The sequence below is a fragment of the Electrona antarctica genome (assembly GCF_951216825.1).
Source record: "Electrona antarctica genome assembly, chromosome: 6".
In the NCBI taxonomy this organism is placed as follows: Eukaryota; Metazoa; Chordata; class Actinopteri; order Myctophiformes; family Myctophidae; genus Electrona; species Electrona antarctica.
Window position 1 is genome coordinate 42,256,420 of NC_136811.1, and position 24,079 is coordinate 42,280,498.

A 24,079-nucleotide genomic window follows, 5' to 3' on the forward strand; every position below is an offset into this window, starting at 1 on the left:
ATTTGTTATTGTCATGATTTGTCAGGAGCCCAGTTGGCTTTGTCCGAGGCTTAAAGGTCTAAATAAATACTTTCTGAAAACGTCTATGAGAAAAATGAATAGGACGGGGGCGGGACTGCGACGCTCTATACCCACCGCTATTATTAGCAGTTTACCTAACAAAGACACACAAAGGAGTCTTAACTCCCATCATCAGAGTCGAGAACATCAATCACTTTGTTAACCATGAGTCAACAAAGTTAAATAGTAAGCAGTCTCACTCGTCTCAACACACCCCTGCTTCTGTTGAGATGAGATGATGAGATGAGATATACTTTATTGTCCCACGAGGGGACATTTGTCTTGGGCAAAAGTGCAGTAGTACATGACGCTTTTTAAAACAGACAGACAATACACAGTAGACAATACACAATAGCAGCAATGTACAAGTACAGTATCACAAGAGTAGCACAAGAAAGGTGCAAGAATGCAGTCAGAGGAGGTATATAAATATAAAGTAGGACGCGGTGCTGAAAGTGAGTTTTTATCTTCAGAAATGTGTAGCAGACTCTGGACAAAAGTAATAAACTTACCGTATAGGTGCTTGAAAACATGGGGCCCTATTTTAAGTGCATCACTGAACCATATTGCTCTCATTTCACAATGTCATACTCTTATGTGCAAGAAGGTGCAAGCAAGATTGACCAAATTTAGACGTGATAGATGTAAACAAGCTCCTGCAGATTCTACGTAATTATGTTTTTTGAAGTGCCCAACACTGCTCGATTTCTGGAAATCTGTGATTGATACACTGTCTAACATTATTGTAGACAGTTGTGTTCCCAAACTGTTTTGGTCAGTCAGTGTTGCCGTAGCTGCGGTAGTCCCGCGAGACTACTAGAACGAGAGCTCAGTTTATGTGTATGTGTTTAGCTGACTGTGATCCACACAGACATGTACCCGGTGCCGTAAGCTACATTGGTTGTAAATAAAGTGGTTGTTCAAACCTAAACTACAAGTGGTTCTTTATAGCACAAGAAACAAACATGGTGTTAGAAGTGGGATATCCGCCGATGTGACCACGTTTTTTCGGACATTTTGCACCGTCTCAAGCCTGCACGTGAACTTTTGAAACGACAACAACACAAAAGGATGGCAGACGGATTCAGACGTCCAGACGCTCTAGTCTTCGACGGAAATGTGGCCGAAAACTGGCGCAAGTTTGAGCGCGAGTATGAAATCTTCATTGCCGCAGCACACAGTGATAAGAATGCTAGAACTAGAGCCTATATATTCCTCAATCTCGCGGGACCCGAGGCTATAGAGAGAGAGCAGTCATTCACCTATGCAGCTGCGGTCGAGCAGGATGATGTGGTCATAACACCAGCGGAATCCAGGGAAGACCCCGACTGCCTATTAAAGAAATTCAAGGAATTATGCAACCCGGAACCCAACGTTATAGTGGAGAGGTACAACTTCAATACCAGGCACCAAAAACCTGGTGAAACAATTGAAGCATATGTGAGTTCATTAAAAAATCAAGCCAAAACCTGCAATTTCGGTCAATTGAAAGATGAGCTCATCAGAGACAGACTTGTTTGTGGAATCATCAGTGACAGTGTCAGACGTTCCCTGCTCAAAGAGACTGACCTCACTCTGGCTAAAGCTACACGCATCTGTCAAGTAAGTGAACTCACTGACCAGCACATCAAGGTCCTCTCTGCACCGAAATACACTACTGCCAATGTAGATGCCATGCAGATAAAACGCAGCTTCAAACCCAAGGGTCAATTCAAATACAGAGTGAAAACAGAAGATCCACCAACAGCAATTTCGAGCTGCAGGAATTGTGGGGGTAACCACCCAGCCAAACGTGAGCAATGTCCAGCTTTCGGACAGCAATGTCACAACTGCGGTAAGCATAACCACTTCAAGCAGCTATGCAGATCAGCAAGGGCTAGCAGAACAGGTAGACAAGTATATCTACTGTCAGCCGAGGCGGATTCAGACAGTGATGAGACTTTCACCATTGAATCTCTGTCAGTCCAGGAAGATAATGACATCAATTCTGTGCAATCTGACTGTCACAAAGGGGAGGGACGCTGCACTGTAACCGTCAATGGCAAAACCCTGAAATTGAAAGTGGACACAGGGGCCAAATGTAACGTCATTTCTCTAGATACATACAGAGCCATTGGGCAGTCAGGGAAACTACAAAAGCCACACAAGCTAGTCAAACTTGTCGCTTTTGGTGGAGCTGTGATCAAATCAATTGGCACAGTAAATCTGCACTGCAAGCTTAGTGAGCGGCCATATGACCTGACATTTCAAGTTGTGAACGACGACGTACAATCCATCTTAGGCCTGCGTGACAGCCTGAAGATGGGACTGGTCACCTTTAGCGAGGAGGTGCACCACATTGACACCGTTCAAGATCAAACTCTATCACAGACAATGTTTCAGGAATATGCAGACCTGTTCAAAGATGAACTAGGCGACCTACCTGTGACTTATTCCATGAAAGTGGACCCGACTGTGACGCCAGTTGTCAACCCCCCGCGCCGCGTCCCTGCGGCGATGCAGAAGAAAGTCAAACTGGAACTCCAGAGAATGCAGTCTCTCGGTGTAATTGAACCTGTGGACGAGCCCACTGAATGGGTATCCAACATGGTTGCCACACATAAGAAAGAGACTGATGATGTTCGTATCTGCATAGATCCAAGGAGCCTAAACAAGGCTTTGATGCGGCCCCACCATCCCATGCGCACAGTGGAAGAAGTGGCAGCACAAATGTCAGGGGCCACCGTCTTCTCTGTCCTGGATGCTAAGAGCTCATTCTGGCAAATCAAACTGGATGATGCCTCGTCTCTCTACACGACGTTCACCACTACTTTCGGAAGGTTTAAGTTTCTGAGGATGCCCTTTGGCATCAACACTGCCTCTGAAGTTTTCCAAAGGGCCATGGAACAAATATTTGCCGGATATCCATGCGCTATAATTGTTGATGACATCATCATAGGAGGCAAGGATGCTGAGGAGCATGAAAAACACCTGAAGAAGGTTCTGGACCGAGCTAGACACGTGAAGCTCAGACTCAACAAGAACAAGTGCAAGTTTGGGCTCAAGGAGGTGAGCTATGTAGGGCACGTGTTCACTGAAAATGGACTCAAAGCCGATCCAAAAAAGGCCACAGCGATCAGCGAGATGCCCCCTCCGGAGGACAGGACAGCTCTCCAACGCTTCCTGGGCATGATCACATATCTAGGCAAATACGTTCCGAACCTCAGTGAACTGTCAACGCCACTACGCCAACTGCTGCACAAGGACGTGGTCTGGAGCTGGACACAACATCAGCAGGATGCTTTTGACAGGCTCAAGACGTGTGTCACTAACCCACCTGTGCTTCGATATTATGATGTCTCAAAACCTGTGACACTCACCTGTGATGCGTCCCAACATGGTCTGGGAGCTGCCTGCCTCCAAGATGGCAGACCAATGGCGTATGCATCGCGCTCTCTGACCCCGACGGAAATCAGGTACGCACAGATAGAAAAAGAACTGCTGGCGGTCGTTTTCGCCTGTTATAAGTTTTATGACTACATTTATGGCAAAGCTGTTGTGATCGAGACCGACCACCAGCCTTTGGTCACAATCCACAACAAACCTTTCCATACAATCCCGGCACGCCTGCAGCGCATGATGTTGAGGCTACAAAAATTCAACTTGACCCTGACCTACAAGAAGGGGAAACACCTCTATCTGGCAGACACCCTCTCACGTGCACCGAGGCGTGATGTTTGCCCACTGGAAGAGGAACAGAATGGATTTGAGGTGATGGCAGTCCAGCTGATATCTCCACGGCGGCTTGAGGAACTACGTGAGCATACTGTTGCAGACACCACCCTCCAGACACTCGCCCGCTTCATTCAAAGCGGCTGGCCAAGGCGCACATGCAGTGTGCTGGCGGAGGTGAAACCGTTTTTCAGCTTCAGAGATGACCTCACCGTTGAGGACGACATCATCATGAGAGGAAACAGAGCCGTCATTCCTATCTCCCTGCATTCTGAGTATTTGAAAGTATTGCACAAGGGCCACCCAGGCATGGAGTCTACCAAGAAAAGGGCAAGAGAAAGTGTGTTCTGGCCATCATTGAACGACGACATAGACACTGCCGTCAAAGCATGCAGTGTCTGTAACAGCCTAAAAGCGCATCAACAAAAAGAGCCACTGAAACTACACACGGTCCCTGACCTGCCGTGGTCTATTGTCGGTACAGACATATTTGAGTGGGATAACCATCACTATTTGGTGCTCGTGGACTCTTACTCGGGCTGGTTTGAAATTGACCAACTCAGCAACATAACGTCCCTGAGCGTGATCAACAAGCTGAAACGTCACTTCTCAGTTCACGGATCACCACAGAAGTTGTACTCGGATGGTGGCACCCAGTACACCAGTCAGATGTTTCGTGACTTTGCCAGATCTTGGGACTTTGCACATGTGACAAGCAGTCCCGAGTACCCTCAGTCTAACGGCCTTAGTGAGAGGGCCGTGAGGAGTGCAAAGAAACTCCTGGAGACGACAAAGAGAGACGGAACAGACTTCTACCTCAACTTGCTACACATTCGAAACATGCCCAGGGACGAGATCTTGGGCTCCCCTGCGCAAAGACTGTTCTCCAGACGGACTCGAACGATCCTGCCAATCTGCAAACAGTTACTGACTCCAGCAGCGAAAGCGTCGGCCGACATACAAGCCCAGCTCACAAGGAAGCGCAAGGCTCAGAAGCGCTGCTATGACAGGTCCAGCAAACCTCTAGCTCCCCTGTCACAAAATCAAGTGGTACGACTACAAACACAAAAAGGCCATGACAAATTAGGCATTGTAAAGAGACTTTGTGTTGCGCCACGTTCATACGTGGTGGAGTCTGACGGGAGAGAATACAGACGCAACAGACGTCACATTCTGCCAGTGATGGAGCCACGACCTACACGACCTACAGACCCTGTCGTCGCAAAGGACCCGGAAATGCCACAACGCACTCCCATTCAACAGATGGACGGAACACAAATGACTGAAGAGCCGGATAACACTCACTGCTCACTGCCAGGACAATGCCAAGCACAAACTAGTGCCGGGAAGGCTCCCGACGGTGTGCCACAGGAGTGTACAGAGACAAAGGACCATAGCCCAGTTCAGCCATCCACTCCTGTGTACCGCACTAGATTTGGTAGGGTCCCTAAACCAAACAGAAAGTACCTTGATTAGGAGATGTGATTTGTTCACTTAAAAAAAAAAGGGGGAAGAAGGGAAGGACATTTGAAAAATGTTTCATGTTTCTTGTAATAGGTGTTTTCACATGCTACGTTTTTTATTTTCTATATGCAGTACCTTTTGGCTTTGGACTCTGTCAATGGTTGGTTGATGAGCATTGCTTGAAAAGGGGGATGTAGACAGTTGTGTTCCCAAACTGTTTTGGTCAGTCAGTGTTGCCGTAGCTGCGGTAGTCCCGCGAGACTACTAGAACGAGAGCTCAGTTTATGTGTATGTGTTTAGCTGACTGTGATCCACACAGACATGTACCCGGTGCCGTAAGCTACATTGGTTGTAAATAAAGTGGTTGTTCAAACCTAAACTACAAGTGGTTCTTTATAGCACAAGAAACAAACAATTATTAACCACTGGACCATTCTCCTTATATTGCATTTGGTTCTGTGCCACCAGAGGTGTCGCTATTAAAGTAATATCAAAGGTAATGGCTTGGGCTTAATTGCTGTTGGCCAGACGGCTGATACTTTTCAAATGGAAGGAACTTACTCTTATTGGGTCAGAGAGGTTATGCAGTTTAGGATGAGATATTACCTTCAAGGATCCATATTGAAGTTTTATACAGCCTGGCGAGCCTGCAACCGTTCTTGACTTTTATAGAAAAAAAATGAAGCAAGTGTAACGCCATAGTGAGCCATAAAGGGATAGTTCAGGAAATACTTCTCATTAATATAGTGGTTGCATAGGTATATTGATTGCCTGAGTCCTGTGGTGGGAGTTGTGGTCTGGTTTTGGTGAATAAGTAGTTCCGGTCATTTGTTGGGGGTCTGGAGGGCACATTGTTGACCTATTTTTACAATATGTACCTTTGTTCAGTACCAGTATATCATTACGCCAGCAGCAGCACAAAACCATGTGGCAGAGGGGTCAAAGTTGAACGAAAGTTGCTCTAGGCTATATGGTAGAAATAGGTAAACAATACAACACTCTCACCACGGGACTCAGTCAATCAATTAATACCTTTGCAACCACTAATGGCAAGTACTTTCTACAAACATCCAAACATCTGAACTAACCTTTTAATTGTTCAGCAGCCTGATGACAGGTGATGTCGTTAGGCTGGCCTTAGACCTTTTTCTTTTCCTGAACCTACCTGTGGATTATACCAGGGACTTTTCTTCTTTTTGCTCTCCCTCATACACCACTCGCGGATTACACCAGTGTTGCGGATTATACCAGTGTCTGTCTTTTGTTTGAAAGATATTTTTTGTGGCTTTTGTCTTTATTTTATTATTTTATAGAGGGATAGGTATACAGTAGGCTGACAGGAAATGGGGAGAGAGATGGGGGCCGGGTGACACACAGTAAGGGCCGTGGGGATCGGGACTCGAACCTGCGGCACACTGTCAGACTGGATTACCAGCCAAGGTGTCTTCTATATGGATTATGTGGCTGACACGCACTGACTCTTTGCACCTCAATTCTACTGTAGCATCATGACTAATGTCCTTAAATATATAATGCACAGTACACATTGGCTGCTATAATGCACACGCACCTTTATATATCTTAGGTACTATGTAAATGTTTCTTTTTGGACTACAAACTACAGGCTACACAGGGAAACCCTTTACTTGTACAGTTTGTGGTAAAAGCTTTGCTTAAACTTTTTTTCCTGCCTTGATCTCCTTGATTTTACCTGATGTCAAAATGTACACAGAAACTCTGACACACTTGCTGAGGGGGATGTTAAATGATCTGTATGTCCTCTTCAAAAACATGGAGGTCTGGTGGATGTGTATACATTACACACATGACATCAGCAGTAATCCTGACATTACAGTACACTACAAAGAACTGCCTGGAGCAGTTCCCACTTGCAATTCAATATCCCATTATTCCCATTGCTATTCCAAGTAAATTGTGTGTTAATTCAAGTGTCAATAGTATACCCAACAAATCAGTTTTTACTATATTTGGTAAGGCTATATGTACAGTATGAGTTTACATTGTTTACAATTAAATAAGAAGTCAAAACATTGAATCTAATTCTAAATATAACTGTGCGGGAGGGTAAACCGCCTTGGGCATATAGCGCTACATCAAGTTTCGCCCAAGCTGAGAGTAGCCTACTCATCTCTGAACTGGCCAGTCTGGTTACATAATAAAGATGAATGATAACATAACATGATGCATGTTTCTGGCTTTTGTCCCACTTCAGGATACAGTGAATACCGGTAAGCATTCTATGAAAATATAAATGTTCACAGATAATACAAGGCTCATAAAAGAGATTTCATTCATACTGCTTTTGCGTGTGTCCTGCACCGTGCATGTTGGCACTGCAGTGTGCTTGCGTATTATAACTTTTAAATGAATAAAATAAAATACATTTTTGATCTTCATTTAAATCTATGCATGTGATTAGGCCTATATCACATGACTAGATCAGTTAAATTCCTTCTTACACCTCTGGAAGGAGATGGCTTTCTCAGAAGAAAAAAAAAAAACTAAGTAGGTTTAAGTAGGTTCTCAAAGTGGTGTCTGGGGATCCCCCATGGTACCAGGGAGTCCTTAGCTAAATTTGTTAATAAAATAGCAGATGTACAAGCTCACAGTGCCGCACGAATGAGCTTGTACATTATGCTATTCTTTTTTTATTTGCTGAAAAACCACACTCAAGAGATTTGGTGTAGAGGGGAAAAGGAGGGTGCCTTGGACTCGGGGATGCATGGCTCCAGTAAGCAATGTAGGCTATATATCATAAAATTACAATTTACAATTTAGGCATTTAGCAGACGCTCTTAATCCAGAGCGACTTACATTAAGCAAGAACAAAAAGCATGGGAATACATCACATATATAAAAAGCATTTATCAAGAAACATGCGTAAGCTAAGAACGTAACTAGAACATATCTATATATAATGACACTATACATATAAGCTATACATATATATTATACTATGCTGTACTGTTATTGTGCTGTCTACATGACATGCTATAAGTCTGTTTCAAATGCTATCTAAGTCTAAAAAGTGCTGTCTAAGGGGGTAGGGTAAGTGCTATGGGCCATGGTGGAGTCTGAAAAGGTGGGTTTTCAAACTACGGCGGAAGATTGGAAGTGATGCTGCAGTTCTGATTGCAACGGGAAGTGCGTTCCACAGTTTTGGGGCCAGAAGGGAGAAGAGTTTGGGACGTGTGGAGCGTTGTCCCGGCGCCCATCATACATGGGCAACCAGCTGCCTGGGGCCACATGCTGCACATTCTGCCACCACTTTTACTTAATGCTGTAATAATAGTAATTTAAGTATTACTAAATGCATTTGAAATTAAATAAAACTGTTACACTGAATAATACTTCCCCACTATCCCTTTATTAATGTAGCTATTTGAGTAATGGGATTTTCAGTATACTACAGGTGAATGTGACCCCCTGGAGTGAGTCTAGTAATTTTGTGGCCGTCATCAAAGTTGCGTGCGTGCATGGTCTAGGGAAGTAAAGTGCATGCACTCAAATTGCAAGGGAAATTTTGGGATTAAAACAGCATATTGTCTTTGGTCCCAGCAGTGACTAGGTCAGACCACCCGTAATGCACACTTTGGAGGAATGTAAATGCAAACCCATTGCAAGATATGGTGAAACAGGATCTGTGTAGAGTGGAATGTCTCACTTGTGAGGCCTATTGTCACTTAATGCTTAAGGACATAATCCTCATTGACTGGGGAGAACCAGGGAGTGTGTGTTTTTTGAGAGGGCTAGAAATGCCATGAACTCAATATATTTGGTAAAAACGGACTGAAACTTGTGAAGCACAATGGAGAATTTAAGCTTTCCAATTTATTATTGTACATTTGTGTTTAGGCCTATTTGAAAAGGATCCCCATTATACCATGGCAATCCGCTAGTCTTATTGGGGTCCACACAAACACATACCGATATTACAAAACACACACAAAAAAAGAAACTACAACATAAATTGCATTCATTCACATTACAGTTACATCAATATCAATATAAAAACTGATTCAATTGCATGAATTCACATTAGAGTTATCTCAATATCAATATAAAACAGATGAAAACATAAATACTATGGTACGAAATGAATAATTTATAGAATAAGTTTATTCCTTTAATGGTCATCTGCATTTTTGTAAATACCTTCATCCAAACAATCTATTGTTGAAATATACTGAAACTGACTGTACTTTATTGTTCCCTTAATACATTTAACACTGGAGCTTGAAGCATTAAGGGTTTGTATGTGTATGAGCCGATCTACAATAGAAAGAGACTAGAGGACATAAATACCTGGCCATCAGAGGGCCAGGTGTAGTTGATTGGAGGTTCACAGCTTTTTACGTCTGGTTTTTGTTGCTCTACACCTCCTTCTATTCTAAGTTACAGTTTATATGCTAAAAGTATTTTTTATTTTGTTTTCAACTTGGATGGAATAAACCTTTTGAGTTCAACTTTAACTTTTCGTCTGGACATTCCTCATTTCCCTTTTTTGGTCACGTTTGCTGCACAAAGCCAGTCAGTTAGAAAAAGGTACTCTCAATCAACCACCACAAGAACAAAAGGTCTCTACAGTATGAATAAAGGACTGTCTGGTACAGAACACAACACGCAAAGCCGGAAGAAACTGAATGTTGACAGAGTTTATGGTTTTGTGTATTGTTGTGTATCATCACTCAGACACTTCCATGACGTAAACTAGTCTACAAAGACGTCTGGTATGCTCCTCCACAGAATCGCAAACAATTTACAGCCTTGAGGTGTCTAAATACCTCATAAACAATAGTGGTGTTGCATAAACTAGTCAGAAGACTAAACGTGCATCCAGCTGCAGTGTTATGAATTGTTTCCCCCTGAGGTTCTGAATCTGGTTTGACTGGATTCATTCTCAGCAAGTCTATTTTTGACAACTGAATGATTCATGAATGCATGAATTGCCTGTGTTTGAAAACACTTATGCCATATGATGATATTAGCATATTACGATATCCAAAATATTGATATATTTCCAGCACTGTCTATCTATGTCCATTGTCCACGAATTAAAATAAAATGCTGGTCTCTGGTGGCCAGTGTATAGTATACGTATTACTGTATCTGATTTGGTTAAAGTTTTAACTCCATGTTTACCACACATTGTGTTGTGGAATGATCTCCACAATCTCCTTACCAATCAACCAAGAAATAAATAGGGCTTTAAAATTACTCACTTTGTGTTGACAAAATATAGAATTATGATACATTTGGAATGTTTAAGGGTTTAGCTGATTGCAAGAGCAAATAGTGCCAAACAACAATCTATTCTTACACTTATGCTTTGGAAAATGTCAAAATGCATTTATAATTTCATCTTCTTTAATCCTGTAGTCATCGTGAGTGTCATTCTTGCTGTATTTACAATGGAATCAAGTGTTGGAGGGTTAGAGCAGGGGTTTTCAACTGATTATGAACCAGGGACCACCACCCTGACTATGAATCAACCTGGGGACCACTGTTGTGTTGGGTGGGGGGATATGGGCGTGGTTTGTGGGGGTGAAAAAGCTTGAAATTAAATATTGACTGTTAAGGCCTTCATTTTAATTTGTTAATTTGAGGTGAATTAAATCAAGCCCTTAACAGTCATCATTTAACCGATTATGTGCTAGTGGTGAGGAGCTCAAAAAAGATTGAGAACTCTATTCCTTTCCCATGGTTGCCCTTATTCTGTTTTCTTAACCTTCTATAAACTCATACAGCAGATGATGATTATATGGGCGCGTTTGTGGACCAGACCCATTGCAAGATGCTGTACTCTGTCGTCAACCCTAAGGCCTCACTCAGACCTTTACTGCATTGCTGTATGCTTGTTGGATGAATGTTGTGTACTGTCATGGCCGCCCCAATGCATTTCCAATGGGAGTCACATGGTTTGACACAACATTTGTGTTGTATGAGGGGGGGGGCGCAGTCGAAACACAGCCGAAATCCATACAACAGCTTGTAGTCCAAAATGTGGACTACAAACCATGTGACTTCCATTGGAAATGCATTGGGGCGGCCATGACACTACACAACATTCATCCAAGCATACAGCAATGCAGTAAAGGTCTGAGTGAGGCCGTAAGCCATTCCAACCATGTTTGCTGATAATGGTGACTGCAGTCAATCAAGTAGGCCTGCACTTTCCCTTGAAATTCTAATTCCCTTTTCTGTAGAAGTTATTGATATCCGACTTCCCAGTAACTGACAACATCGGTGTGTCATCAATCATACATATCACTAGGATATTTAATTAGTGCACCAATAAAGAAAAAATCTTCACTTCACTTTGACAGGCTGGAATGGCTTAGGGTTGACGACAGAGTACAGAATCTTGCAATGGGTCTGGTCCCCAAGATTCGATACACTACCAAGATACCCATGTACCTGTCTAAATACTTCCTTAATGTCAATGAAGTCCACACCCACAACACCGGAGGGAGCGCAAATAACCATGTGCAACCCAGATTCGGCACTAACAAGGGACTAAATTCATTTTGCTTTTATGCCACCCAAATGTGGAACGCCCTACCAACAGTCATTAAGACATGCGAATCCCTTGACTCCTTCATAACCGCTCTCAAAGGGCACCTACGGATGGCTGCAATTCGAAACTGGCCCCGTAAAATCTCAATCCCCCCCCCCCCCCCCCCCAACCCACCCCCTTTTCCCCCTCACCATATGTTTATTTCCCTTTTTGCCTCTATGATTTCCTGTTTTTGGCTATATAGAAGTGTATATTTGTATGTCTCTAAATGTTTTGATGAAGTGAAAACGGTGGAACCTATTGTAAACAAATGTAATGCTTTTATGGTGTCGTCCACTCACAGTTAACAGTTTTTGTATTGAGTTGTGCTTGAAATGTATTGTAATTCTGCAAACTGTTAATACATACTTCAATCAATCAAAAACACATTTACTTAAGTACTGTAGGCTACTTAGGTACTGAGGTATTTGTGCTTTACTTTAGTATTTCAAATTTCCAGTACTTTTACTTCAACTCCACTATCTATCTCAGATCCAAATATTGTACTTTTACTCCACTACATGAAAACGTTACTAGTTACTTTGGAGATTTAGATTTGAAAACATACATTAAACACGTCAACCCTAATATACATTTCAGCCATTTGCAAATAGCAGATCTACAAATATTGTGTGCTTGTAGATCTGCTATTTTCAAAATATGTTTTACACATTTCAACGTCTCGGACATTCTGCAATATGACTAGATACATTTAGTAGTTTAAGTACATTTTGATGCCGATACTTTTGTACTTTTACTATTTTTTAATACGGGACTTATATTTGAGTACATCTACATTGCAGTATCTTGATACTTTATTACTTTTACTTGAAACATGCGACTAGTACTTTTTCCACCAAAAAAAAGTTTTATGGTTTACCTATCCCAATGCTAAAATAACTAATACACTTTTTTCCCCCGCCCATGTGTCTGCTTACAGTTCATATAGGTTTATTGAATGGCAAGCACACACAAATATGCCTGAGTCTACTATAACTCATATTATCTAGCAGGGTGACACAAGGACTCCATCTAGTGGCCAAATTAAACACTGGGGTATGGTGAAAGGTTTATGAAAATTGTTTTGAAAGAAGAAAATAAAACAGAATTGATGAATTGAATGATCACTTTGAAAAATGGAATGCTTCATGTTGTAATTATCATAGGCCTATAGTAATTATTTGATAATGGCAGCTTCAAAATTTGTCATGTTCTTATCTTGTGACCCAACTGTGCCAGAGCAAAGTAGTTGTGATCCCACTAATTTGGATGGAATATCAAACATCTGTGACACTTGTCACATGCCCCTGAGAACATGGAGTGTTTTAGTTTGAGGGACCAGCCAGGTAAAGGTATGGCGTCGCCTACACACACCACTAATGAGCTAAGATGCTAAACAATACAGTAAGCTTTGTGTAATGCTGTTGCCAAGCTTGCTGTAGATTAGAAGCGTCAGTATAGTCATTAGTCACTATACTTTTTAGTCATACATATAGGCTATATTAATACCAATGCTGTTCTAAACAAATGCAGTGTAGGAATAAGAATATCAGCAATAGTATGCAGGCTTGTAACACCACAATTTATTCTTTTTTTTTTACATTTCCCCAAAACACATTAAATCAACAAACCCGATATAATTCAGATAGAATGTGCCTGGCCTGATCCAGCTTCACTGCCAGCCCTCTGAGACCCATTCAACATTAGGAGACAGACACTCAATGGCTGCATGACACAGTATTCACTTACCGGACAGGGACCATACCATGGCATTATAGTTCTGTTGGAGGCGGAGCCATTTGAGAACACAGCAAAATACATTTTGAAACATGCGACTAGTACTTTTTCCACCAAAAAAAAGTTTTATGGTTTACCTATCCCAATGCTAAAATAACTAATACACTTTTTTCCCCCGCCCATGTGTCTGCTTACAGTTCATATAGGTTTATTGAATGGCAAGCACACACAAATATGCCCGAGTCTACTATAACTCATATTATCTAGCAGGGTGACACAAGGACTCCATCTAGTGGCCAAATGAAACACTGGGGTATGGTGAAAGGTTTATGAAAATTGTTTTGAAAGAAGAAAATAAAACAGAATTGATGAATTGAATGATCACTTTGAAAAATGGAATGCTTCATGTTGTAATTATCATATGCCTATAGTAATTATTTGATAATGGCAGCTTCAAAATTTGTCATGTTCTTATCTTGTGACCCAACTGTGCCAGAGCAAAGTAGTTGTGATCCCACTAATTTGGATGGAATATCAAACATCTGTGACACTTGTCACATGCCCCTGAGAACATGGAGTGTTTTAGTTTGAGGGACCAGCCAGGTAAAGGTATGGCGTCGCCTACACACACCACTAATGAGCTAAGATGCTAAACAATACAGTAAGCTTTGTGTAATGCTGTTGCCAAGCTTGCTGTAGATTAGAAGCGTCAGTATAGTCATTAGTCACTATACGTTTTAGTCATACATATAGGCTATATTAATACCAATGCTGTTCTAAACAAATGCAGTGTAGGAATAAGAATATCAGCAATAGTATGCAGGCTTGTAACACCACAATTTATTCTTTTTTTTTTTTTACATTTCCCCAAAACACATTAAATCAACAAACCCGATATAATTCAGATAGAATGTGCCTGGCCTGATCCAGCTTCACTGCCAGCCCTCTGAGACCCATTCAACATTAGGAGACAGACACTCAATGGCTGCATGACACAGTATTCACTTACCGGACAGGGACCATACCATGGCATTATAGTTCTGTGTTGGAGGCGGAGCCATTTGAGAACACAGCAAAATACATTTTCAAAACAGGAGAAAAGAAATGTACAACCTACCAAAACCTAAAAAAAAAAAAAAAAAAAAAAAAGATATACAATCATACAAACATGAGAAATATTAGAAAAACTATACACGATTGAATGTGCTTGACATCAATTTTTGCATTACAAATACTTTCCGTAAATATATAGATTTCTCATTCTGGACCAATTTATGCTGCTGTACTCAAAATGGACACACCATATACATCGTTGAATAATGTAACATGTCAAATATAAAGATTACCAATTATTGTTCCAGGGAGAAACAAAGAATGTAGTCTGTGTGGATAAAAAGCAACAAAAAAAAAGAAAATAAAAATAAATCTGTGGCTCTTAGCATTTCCAAACCAGTCAAGGACATTAAGAAAAAAAAAAAGAAAAAATTCACATAACCGGCAGCAAGTAAAAGGAAAGCCAATGGGAGATACTACAGCTGCATATGCCACCATCCCATACAGATATGTTATATACACAACATCCTTAAAATACTTTCTTTAGACACTTTCTCTTATATGTATATATAATATACAAAGCCCTATTTTTCAATTTAGATAGTCATTTTCCCATCCAATCAAATTCACGGTATCACAAAGGATAACATTAATTAAAAAATAATATCCATGGTGTACGTTGCTAGTAAAGCAAAGCAAAGTTCTTTGTTTACCCAGGGTGAATGGACTAAGCTCGAGATGCTTGTTTACAGCCAGTCCCTGCTCATAGAACATTTCATGGTAGGGGTTCAATGCCTTGCTCAAGGGCACTTCAGCGGTGGTAATTTTAACGTGCCGGTCCGGGGATTCGAACTGGCGACCTTCCGATAACAAGACCGCTCCGCAAACCGTTCGTCCACCGCTGCCCCTAAAATTGTATTGGGTACAATACATTGGGTGCTAGTATTGGGTGAGATGCGCAAACTAATACAAAAAGGGTGAAAAAAAAACCCAGTCCATTTTCATGTATGTCAAGAGACTGAAACCACACAGCACACAATATAGGCAGCACCTGTCTTAGCCCGATACTGCTTTGAAACAAAGAGCAGCTTGAATAAACAGCAACACTGCTTAGTAGCCACTAGCCTGTAACATTAATTAAAATCTCACTCTTGCGTAAAGACAATTAAATAACACACTCAGGTGAGCAGTACACCGACACTGCAGTCAGAGCCTAGACGGTTGCGAGTTGACAATAATCAGCCCCTTTCTCAAAACCATGAGCAGAAAAGCCCTTTCCGCAGAATAAATAAAGAGATTCAATCCCCAGGTCGCTGTAAAAATTTAATTTTCATCAACAGGAGAGGAAATGTAACAAGAGAGAATGTGTAGCTACCTCAGACTTAAATATGACACTGGAACACCCATGACGTAGCACTGTATATACATCTCTGGAACACCCATGACGTAGCACTGTATATACATCTCTGGAACACCCATGACGTAGCACTGTATATACATCTCTGGAACACCCATGACGTAGCACTGTATATACATCTCTGGAACACCCATGACGTAGCACTGTATATACATCTCTGGAACACCCATGACGTAGCACTGTATATACATCTCTGGAACACCCATGACGTAGCACTGTATATACATCTCTGGAACACCCATGACGAAGCACTGTATATACATCTCTGGAACACCCATGACGAAGCACTGTATATACATCTCTGGAACACCCATGACGAAGCACTGTATATACATCTCTGGAACACCCATGACGTAGCACTGTATATACATCCCCAAAATCTCAACTCTGGACTGGAGCCAACAAGGGAAAATGAGTCAAGACATCCCCCTTCAGGATGCGAGGGAGAGTGTTCATGATTGGATTTTTGGTCAGTTAAAAATCCATAGCTTGAGTCTTATGCTTCACAATGTTCATATCATAGGGTTTCTTTTTCTTGACTGAAGAGGTAGTTTCACATTCAAAAAGGGAAATGGAAGGTAATTTTGAGACCCCGATTTGTAATAGAAATACGGTAATACTTGTATCACTGTAATCATTTATCATGATTAAAATATCACAGTAAATCAAGAGTATTGTAGGAGAAAAAAAATAAAAAAAATGTCACTATTCGGCCAACGTGAGCGTATTTTCCACAGCATAGACTCCAGGTCTGCACGGGACGGGTACTAGCGAAGCCAAGCAATCCATGCAGGCTCCCACGAGTGTCAAAACACTGACAATCAGCCACCCAGAACAAAAACGGCTCTTTCATTTGTTTTTCTATCCACAAACCCCTTGACTGCCTATTTTGCCTCTCTTGAGCTCACTACAGAGAGTTTTTTTTTTTGTGGCTAGTTTTGTAGAAGAGAAAATCCAGGGACTGTAGCAGGCCCGTCGGCAAGGAGACAAGGAGGACATTGCAGGACAGCAGGTTTATCAGTGCCATGAACAGGCACTCGCTGGGGAGGGTTAGACTCCTGGATAAGGAGGGGAAGTGGGAGGTCGGTGTGGGTTAGAGCTGGAAGCCCTCCATGGGTCCGTCCGGCTGCTGGAAGATGTACTGACCCTGGTTCTGATCCACCTGCGGTGCCAGGTTGGCATCTTCCTCCTCGACGCCAAAGTAGTGTTCAATCAGGTCGAAAGCCTTCTGGTAGATTTCCTGGTTCTCGTGGCTTTGCAGGAACTCAATCTTGTCCAGGCCTGAATGGAGAATACGGATAAAGCATTGAGACGGGTACAGGCTTTAGTTCCGACATACTATTGATCCGAAACCTCAATCCCTAACCTAACCATAACCGCAAGCACGGGAGCAGCGCATGTTGGACCATCGCATTGCATGTCCCTGCGCTTCGGATCTTTGTGCGCACCAAACTAATCAATTGAATTGATTATTAAAAATAATATTTATAAAATCAATTTTCAAAAGTTGCAGATCTACAAGCTTGTGACTCGCTGTGTTTGTAGATCAGCTACTTTCACACGCCACCACTGTACGACATAGTATGAAATAGTTTATGAGTGGTTAATCAGACTAGCCGATTATAAAATAACCAATTAGAATATTTCACTGTGTGATATACTGTATATATACTCATTTATTTATGCATTTTTATCTTCGAATTAAGTAAATTAAAAACCCATTCAATCAACAAGCCCTAACCCAGTGTTTGCCACGGACGGATCACAAGATGCTTCTCAAATCTCTATGCAGCTGCTCTTACCATAAGCCTCTTCGATGAGTGCACAGTAGGGGTTGATGCCACTTCCATTCTGCTTGGCCTCCTGTTCTCCAAGTCTTAGGATGTTCTCAAGGCCATTGAGAGACACCTGCACAATCTTAGAGTCCATCACCGTCAGCAAATCACACATTGGCTTGATGGTGTTGAGTGACACCAGATACCTAGATGGAACAGAACAGATTGTTCCAACTTTCAAAACATCCATTACCAAGTGTGGGGTGAATAATGGTAGAATTACAGCTTATATTGTTGTGGTGCTGAGACTGACACCACATACTGTACAATACATACCTAGAAAGAACAGATTATCCCAACTTTCAATACATTGTGGGGGATTAATGGTAGAATAATTACATCTTATATCGTTAGGTCGTTTACCTTTGGCTTGATATGTTCTGATCAACATAATGAGTGTAATTACCATACCGTAATTCCCCTACAATAAATAAATAAGCATATACTTGCAGTTGCAAAAGTAAAACGTGGCAGCATTATGCTGCCACATCAGCCCTAGTTTGAAAACATCAGTTAATTTGAGCATGACATGAGCATACGTCTATCTTGCATTAGGTGCCTCATACTGCAATTACAAGTCGTGGGTTCACATCTTGCACAATTACCTAATCTGCACAGGGGTGCCCCCAGAGGTGGCATTTGTGATAGCCCAGGCAGCTTCCTTCCTTGTGCGAAACTCTGCTTTCTGAAGGATGTCAATGAGTACGGGGAAGATGTTGGCATCAATTACGGTCTGTGAGGGTAAAACATTACAGGTGAACATGTCAGCTTACACATGCATAAGACCTTCTTCTTGCTCTGCGTGTTGCCAAATACAGAAAAGGCCTATACCTGAATCTGTGCTCGGTTTCCCGCTGTGATGTTTGATACAGTCCAGCAGGCCTCCTTTTTGATGGACTCCTTGGGGCTGCTGAGGAGGTGCAGCAAGCAGGGCAGTGCTGAACAGTTCAAGATCACCTGAAATGACAGGGGGAAAAGTGAGTACATAGAACAAGGCAAACAGGAGAAGACGCAGACAAAACTCAAAGTTTAAAAACTTGATTCTACCTGCGTTTGAATATCATCTCCTGTCACAATGTTGCCCACAGCACGCAGTGCAGGCGAGACCACCTTATAGTCACTGTGCCTATGATAGAAAAACAAAGGCACGATATAAATGTAGTACCGTTTCCAACCAGGACATAACTTTACTACTATTGATGTTGCGTTAGGACTCCTTACATGAGCAGCTCCACCAGTCTGCGGCACACCCCAGAGTCGATGACAGTCTGGATCTTGTCATTGGGGCCATCAGACAGGTAGGACAAGGCCCAGCAGGCATCCGCCAACACATCTGGATCACTGCTGAAGAGAAGCCTGGACAACACACTCAGACAGGGAGACACCTGAGAGAGCGAGGCGGGCAGGAGATAGAGAAGAGGCCATACATCATCACCAGGGTGGGAAACGGCTAAAGCAACAAAAACAAATAGCCAGTCTACAAGCTCACCATATGTTTGAGCTTGTAGATCTGCATTTTTTGGCAGGAAACACCGTCCTACAACTAAGTATAAATAAGGCTTAAGTCAAAATGGTTCTTCTACTGTATACTGTCAGTCTGACTTCCATAGCAGCCACTTTTGGTAAGAAAACAATATTCTAAACAATGTTGTTGGCTGGTGAGATGATCATAGAAATGTCAGAAATAAGAACCATCCCATCATTGCACAAATATATGGCCTCAGCATGATCTGGTTCATGCCAAATGGACTGACCTTTGCAAACTCTGGTGGCGGGTTCTTTCCCCGGCACAGGTTAGAAAGGGCCCATACCGCGTTCCTGGTTGTTGTGAGACGGTTGGATTTGGCAAGAAGCCTAAAAATGAAAACATTCAATGTCAGTCTCACCATCAGTATATTCAGCAGAGACAACACTGTCAAACACACACACACACACAGAAGAAAAACACGCACTGTTGTAGAGAGGGCAGGATGCAACAGTTGAGCACGTAGTCTCTGCACTCTGCGTTGTCCCCTGCTATGTTCCCCAGCGCCCACACAGCCTGAAATACACCACGCACACATCACACTCCGTTCACCTTACACCCTGGGTTCCAAATTTCCACCAGCACTAGCCAAGTGTATTTTTGCATACATCAACCTGATAGTTAAACTAGACAGTTAATTCCAGACATAACCCTTGTTGCTCTGTTAAATTAGGTAAAAGGTGCCAACCTGTTCTTGGACGTCCTCGTAGTCTGAGTTGAGTAGTTCGATGAAGATGGGCACAGCGCCTGTTTCAATGACTACCTTGGTATGCAGGAAGGTACCTGAGGCGATGTTAGTTAGGGCCCAGGCTGCCTCGAACTGTTGCAGTCATACATGCATGTGCACACACACAAACACAGGAGTCATTTTACACTATTGTCACATGGGTGAGAATAAGACACGTTTTTTTTGACAAAACACCTAGCACTCAGTGAAAGGCTGATCCTACCAGAGATTGCTTTCCATGCCAGCCGATAGGAATAGGAATACCACCCAGCCCTACCACACACCATTGTGAGCAAGCATAAGCCTCCAGGTGCAGGTACAAAGAAACAGTTATACAGCCCATGTATTAAATGAACTCCTCACCTGAAGTGTGCAGTTTTCACTCCTCTTGAGGAATTCCACAAAGCGATTCACGACACCAGGTGTGGAGATTACTTCATCGATGGGAGGATTGGGTTCTACAAAGAAGACGACATGACATAATCTCCCAATCATTGTAAAACACAAAGAGAAAAAAAAGCCTATAAGAGTATATGTAGAAGCTGAAGTAGTATGGTAAACAAGCTCTTTGATAAACACACAATGACATCAGTTTGTGTGGTTGATATGTTTTGTACATTATACTCCGCTATAAATTGTGGTTACATAAAAGGGGGAATATTGTCATAGATTTACTTTAATACAATCTTAGGTGTAATAGGTATTGACAAATACTGGTGATTGCACTGTGGATCAACACTGCTGTACCAGCTCAGTATTTGCATTTTGCTGTCAAGGAGTACCACCCATCTGTAAAACTTCTGAGTGCAGCATACTACCAAAAAATGCCAATGTGAAACTTGTGAAAGTTATATTGTAGTGGATAATCTATTTATGTAATTATATGTGTCTAGTTTTCAGCACATATAATGCATATAATACTGATTAATTGAATGTATTAGCAGATGCAACTTGTCACCCTCCCAAAGGGAGTTGACATCACCTGTTCCCGACAAACTTCGCCAAACATGCCGACTGTGTGTGTCATCTATAGAATACTTCTCCTGCCAGTATAAATATGTGTGGGACATTTGTGTTAAGGGGTCTGGGGGAGCTCTGGAGAGAGGCACTCGTCTCTTTCTGCTGTGATGACATATACAATAAAGAATTAAGTTTGATTCCTGACATTGCAGTCCTTCATCTTCCTGATCAGTTTAACTTAATCTTACTTATAGTAACATCAAGAACTGAGAACAATGCCTAACTTGTTCTTGTGACGAATGTTTTACACTTACAAATTAAATATTTATAGAGACTGGCCCAAGACCCAAGTCTTGTCCCAAGTTGTTGCCCTCTAGTGGTCAGAAATCACATTAATGTTACAAATGCAAACTGTTGGTGAAGATAATACACTACAAACCTTTGGAAAGAAGCTTCCGGAATTTCTGCGTGGCAAGTAGCTGCTGGTCTGGGTCATCTGAGAAGAGCATCTGAATCATATCTGGAGTTATAACCCCCTCCTGTAGAATTGTGCCACATAAACAAATTAATTTATTACCGATCGCAATGCAGGTGTCAGAAACAGTAATGACGTAAAATGTCCAAGTGACACAAGTGTATTAAAGATTGTATTTAACAATAAGGGGCAAATTTCACCAAATACATAAAACACGGTCAAGAACAAAAACTAGGATAACCTTCATTGATCCCACTTGGGAAATTCAGTCACCAACGACAGTACAGCAGTTAAAACAGATTTCAGGGCAAGGAAAAGGGTACTGTAGATAAACTGCATGATGGACATACACCAGAAACAGGTACAGTTGAGCTGACATCCGGATCCTGGATAGGACATTCTAGCATGGACTCATCACTTGTGGGCACACACACATTCCTCCTCTTGAACAGCTGTGGGAATAGAGACAAAGTTAATGTAAGCATGTGCACTGTTAAGCACTCAGTTGGTTCATCTTAATGATCAGAGGCAAAACGTATTGATGGTAGCAAAGAGCCGAGGTTTTAAACTAGAGATGTCCCGATACACTTTTTCCGTTTCCGATCTGACCACAATTTCTGTGTTAGCCGATACCGATAGCAAAGAATAATATTTATAATAATAACAAAAGCAAATTACTTATTTTATCTTGTGTTGTTAATAGCAGACTCCTCACTCATATGTGCACTTGCAGTTTGGGCAACTCGAAAGCAAACTCCACATGCCCCAACATTTTATTTACCTGCCATAGTGTCAACCCCATACCCCTGTGTCGGATCTGTGGTTAGACTGGCATATTTGCCGATACCGATATGACCCGATATGATAAAAAGGGCCGATACCGATACAGTATCGGGACATCTCTATTATAAACACTCAACCACTGATCGAACCTCCATTTACTGTACAGTAGGTATCGGTGATGAATCAATAATCAGGCAATAAATAAACCAATCTCATTTTAGTCAAATCCTTACTTTTAAGTAGTAAATGAAACTACACAGTGATACTATACAACCATTTTACCTGCTCTTCCCTCTTCTGTTTGCGTAGTTGAACTCCTTCTTCCTCTCTTCTCCGGCGCATCTCCTGAGGATTCAGTGCTTTGTTCTTATAGCTCTTCATCCTGCAGTTGTCCTTCCCTGGACTAGCCATTGTGTCTGTATTGTAAAGTGTACATGTGAAGAAAAGCAGTGAGTTACGATAGGATTAGGATATAGTACTTTGTCAGTTTGCACTGAAATTTGTCTTGCGACCCAGCAGCCTTGTAATGCAACACACGTTTGACATAGCACAGAACAGAGAATTACATACATAAAAACATAAAGGCAAGAGCAATGTCTACAGCTCAGTCTAGTCCTGGCCAAAATCCTGATTAAGCCTCAAAGTCGACTGATGGACAAAAGACCTCATCAGTCTGACCTTATTGTATGCTGGAACACCATATCTCCTTCCTGAAGGCAGCAATCTATACTATTACTCTCCATACAAAACATGTCTAGAATTTGAGGTGATATACCTTGCTAACTTTAGGATGCTGTTATCATACTGTTACAAATGTAACCAGGCACATTAATTGCCATAGAATGGGAAAGAACATTACAGTTACATGACTGACTGACTGATTGATGTATTTATTAACAGATTGGAGAATTACAGTACATTTCAAGCACAACTCAATACAAAACTGTTAACTGTGGACGACACCATAAAGCATTACACTTGTTTACAGTAGGGTCCACCATGTTCAATCCATCATAATTACAGTTCATAACTACAGTTCAGGTTGTGACTTCCCTAATCATACAGCTAATGCTACAATCCGAAATAGGATCGCCATAACGTAAGACGAAGAAGCACAGCTGACGCCATCTAATAAGGTCAGCTTGCCTTGAAGTGAACCCTCTAAAGACTTCCAACGACACAGTATAATAAACCCTGCCGTATTTCTCCTCTGTATGCAAGGCCTGGCACAGCTAGTTAGCTGCTACCTTGGTCACGACTTACGTTAGCGTTAGCCAACATTAGCTTAGCTAAATGCTAAACCTTGCAAACCAATCGAAGTAGTTACAAACAACCTTTTATATATTTACTACACGTACACAACACAACATCCACGTGTGCCTATACCGTAAACATAAATACACACAACAACCAGTAAAGAGCAGCATAGTGAATCCAGAGCTGCTAAGCTAACTTAGCTTAACACAAACAACCTCTCCTTAACGTTTGCTAGCAGATCACCGATAACCCATGGACGATAACGTCATATTCCTCAAAGATAATGGGTTAAAGTACAACATTCTCCGTAAATAATCACGAACGCTGCGTGTTCTCACCCATTTAATATGATGGATATCCGCGAAGACACCAAAAAGCGTTTTGTTTATCAGCTGTAGCTAACTACTTTCCTTCTTTCCTTTCCCTTGCTCAGAGGAGATAGATATTATGGCGTCCGTCAGCTTGAACTCTATTTCCCAAGATGCACCTCGCAATAAC

At 41.8% G+C, this 24,079-nt stretch overlaps 1 protein-coding gene across 1 annotated transcript; it reads right to left on the minus strand.

Moving 5' to 3' along the window:
- Positions 1–15,912: 15,912 nt before the first annotated feature.
- On the minus strand, positions 15,913–24,074 carry kpna5 (karyopherin alpha 5 (importin alpha 6)). The gene is made up of 14 exons (XM_079504028.1): positions 23,920–24,074; positions 22,607–22,740; positions 21,892–21,993; positions 21,506–21,605; positions 20,470–20,564; positions 20,068–20,199; positions 19,807–19,895; positions 19,609–19,708; positions 19,076–19,239; positions 18,902–18,980; positions 18,686–18,811; positions 18,460–18,587; positions 17,822–18,000; positions 15,913–17,300 (listed from the first exon to the last, which is right to left on the minus strand). The coding sequence occupies exons 1-14, from the start codon at positions 23,921–23,923 to the stop codon at positions 17,113–17,115; spliced, it is 1,620 nt and encodes a 539-aa protein (XP_079360154.1). The 5' UTR covers positions 23,924–24,074; the 3' UTR covers positions 15,913–17,112.
- Between the last annotated feature and the right edge of the window lie 5 nt (positions 24,075–24,079).

Excerpts from the sequence above, each read along its gene's own strand:
- kpna5 (XM_079504028.1), bottom strand. Across the intron at positions 18,588-18,685 it reads GAAACCGAGCACAGATTCAG|ACCGTAATTGATGCCAACAT; the intron begins GTATAGGCCTTT and ends TTACCCTCACAG. Across the intron at positions 17,301-17,821 it reads ACTCATCGAAGAGGCTTATG|GCCTGGACAAGATTGAGTTC; the intron begins GTAAGAGCAGCT and ends TTCTCCATTCAG.